This window comes from Etheostoma cragini, chromosome 12 (genome assembly GCF_013103735.1).
Source record: "Etheostoma cragini isolate CJK2018 chromosome 12, CSU_Ecrag_1.0, whole genome shotgun sequence".
Classification (NCBI taxonomy): Eukaryota; Metazoa; Chordata; class Actinopteri; order Perciformes; family Percidae; genus Etheostoma; species Etheostoma cragini.
The window spans coordinates 867,687-870,722 of NC_048418.1; the positions used below are offsets into that span (position 1 = coordinate 867,687).

At 41.0% G+C, this 3,036-nt stretch overlaps 1 protein-coding gene across 1 annotated transcript in view; it reads left to right on the forward strand.

Annotated features, from left to right (window-relative positions):
• Positions 1-597: 597 nt before the first annotated feature.
• crfb16 (cytokine receptor family member B16) overlaps positions 598-3,036 on the forward strand; it is a 12,688-nt gene continuing 10,249 nt past the window's right edge. Inside the window, exons 1-3 of the mRNA XM_034888596.1 lie at positions 598-776; positions 2,141-2,247; positions 2,756-2,885. Coding sequence (XP_034744487.1) covers positions 2,166-2,247; positions 2,756-2,885 — 212 coding nt within the window. The 5' untranslated portion in view covers positions 598-776; positions 2,141-2,165. The remainder of the gene's footprint in view (positions 777-2,140; positions 2,248-2,755; positions 2,886-3,036) is intronic.

Sequence of the window (3,036 nt, forward strand, 5' to 3'; positions counted from 1 at the left end):
AAGGTCTATATAAAGAGACTTCAGATACAGTATTAGGGACCACTAAGGTCTATATAAAGAGACTTCAGATACAGTATCTTTGTAGCTGTTTTGTGTCTCTTTATTCATTCATTTTGTCTTCTAGTCGTGTCTCATTGTAGTTGTTGTGTCTATTTGTACTGATCCTCATTATGTTTTCTACCTCTTTATGGTCGTCTCTGCATGTCTTTGTCCATGTCTCCCTGATTAACATTGTCTCTGTGTTAGTCCTGTCTCTCTGAGTGACATGGTTCAATTCAATTCGATTTTCAATTTTATTTATAGTATCAATTCATAACAAGAGTTATCTCAAGACACTATACAGATAGACCACATAGTGCAGGTGTTAACCCCAGTTCTAAGGCCAGCAGCTCCATAGGACTAACAGAGGTGTCATGATTATAACTTCTAGATGATCGGAGCCTTCTGAGGCCCCGAGGCAGCGGAGGACCGGCTGAACCGGCTCTGCAGCCTCAGCATCCAGACACACCAGCTCTCCCCTGGAGCCTCACACACACATCGCAGCCTCGCTGACACGACACACAACACACAACACACAACACACAACAAACGACACACAACACACAACACCCTCCTCTTCCTCTTCCCCTCCGCTCGGCTCTGGTGGATCTCACCCTCAGAGACTCACTGGGACATTATCGGCCTTTTCACTCTGGATTTAAAGCTTTTTATCATGTTTTTTAATCTTGGATAACCTGACGATGGAGCCAGAAACGTGCACTGCATTAAAAGGTGAGGCAGCTTTCTTTCTATGTAAACTATTTCAACTTTGTTCACAACTTGTTCTTTACACATAAAATATTCATGTGCAGTTGAACACATCTGTTAACCCTCGTGTTGTCTTCACGTCAAAATGGAAAATCAACACCTTTCGTTGACGCTTTTTATCAATGTCTGTCACTTTTTGGGACGTTTAACACTACGTAACACTAACATTAACTTTAGTTTTACAGTTATTATTGGAATTTATGCTCAATAAACCTCATTTATAGGAAATTATCCCTAATGTTTGAGTTAGAAAAGCAGAAATTAGGAATTATTGAGACTAAAATTAAAGGAATGGATGTTGATGATAATAACAGACTGGAACATGTCAACTTTTACTCAATACTATTTCAAAAACACTTCCATTTGTTTTACAATGCTATAAAATTTAATAAGACGCCCCAAAATTAATGAAAGTAGAGATTTGTACTTGGCAAAGAGCGTTGGGTGGAATCAATCATGTTATTTTGGGGAATTATAAAGAACATTGATATAGAACAACGGGTCAATTTGACTTGAGGACAACAGTAAAAGAGAATAAAAATTGCTTAAATAGAATAAGACATAAAAGTTACAGTGCAGTTTGGATGTAACGATGCGTTGTAAATTAGTTAAAATTGATATAAATGTGTAAAGATTACAACTTACTCACATATACAATACAATATAACCTACAATCTACTTAAATTGAATTTGTTTGACTTCACTGTCTTCTTAGTTTGTTCACTTAAAGAGATTTCTTTCTATTTATTCAGTGATTTTGATTTGGGATTTGTTATTCAAGATAAAATGCAGGTTCAGTGTCTCTTTTGTTGTCGTGACGACATATTTCTCAGTCATTTGTGTGCAGCTCATTCTGTTGAAAGATAATCGTCTTCAGGGCAGTTTAAGAAATGACTTGTGTTTAAAAAAAAGCAGAAAAGAAAAGAAGTGTCCCTGTTTTCTTTGGCGGCCAAGAGAAAAAGTGATCTCAATGTGTGTGTATTTGTTGTGTGTGTGCGTGTGTGTGTGTGTGTGTGTGTGTGTGTGTCTGTGTATGTATGTATGTATGTTTACGTATGTGGGCAGTAGCTGGGAACCGGAGGGTTGCCAGTTCAAGTCCCCAGGTCCAAGTTATGGTGGTGGACTGGTAGCGCGAGAGATGCCACTTCACCTGGGGCCTCTTGAGCAAGGCACTGTACCCCCCAAGGGTGGTCCATTAGTGCGTGAATAGGTCCTGAGAGTGTGTGTATTTCAGGCCTGTGTGTAGTGATTTTTAACAAAACAGTGTAAATTGTAACTTCCCCACTGTGTGTGTGTGTGTGTGTGTGTGTGTGTGTGTGTGTGTGTCCTGCAGGTTGTTGCTGTGATGTGAGGACCAGATGAATTTCCTCCTTCTGGTTCTGGAGACAAACTCAGAGATGAGACCTCCGAGTCTGCTGCTGACCATGGTCCTGCTGAACGGTGCCAACACACACACACACACACACACCCACACACACACAGACACACACAAAAGTAGTTCAATTGTTTCTTATCCAAATTAGCAGATATTTAATGACAAAGTGCCTCCTCCTCATGCTGTCCTCTACACAGCTCATCTATGATGCAGCTACAGCAACGAGGTCTCATATAGAGATAGAAAATATTAAGTATGAAATATTAAATGCTATAACCAATCCTACATGTAGATGATATCAGTTGTTTGTCAAAACTCTGGAAACACTGGAACACACACCTGTACCTGTTTTAATTACTGGGCATAAATATATATATTTACATGTGAATGTGTGTCTCTTTTGAGATGTTTTCTGTCTGTGTGTGTGTGTGTATGTATTTATGTAAGTGTGTTTGTTTGTACCCCTTTTGTAATGTGTTATGTGTATCTGGACCTTGAGTCTGTAAATAAATAAATAATAATAATAATAATAATAATAATAATAATAATAACAATATCTCCTTGTGTGTGCAGGTGTCTGGATGCTGCCGGCTCCCACCAGAGTCGCCATGGAGTCGGTCAACATGAGACACGTGCTGAGGTGGCGCCCCCCCCCCCAGGCTGGGGGCCACGGCGCGGTGCTTTACTCCGTGCAGTTCCAGGGGTGAGTTATGGAAGGGTTAGTGGGACCAGGGTTAGTGGGACCGGGTTAACGTGGGACCGGGTTAACGTGGGACCAGGGTTAGTGGGACCAGGGTTAGTGGGACCGGGTTAGTGGGACCGGGTTAACGTGGGACCGGGTTAGTGGGACCGGG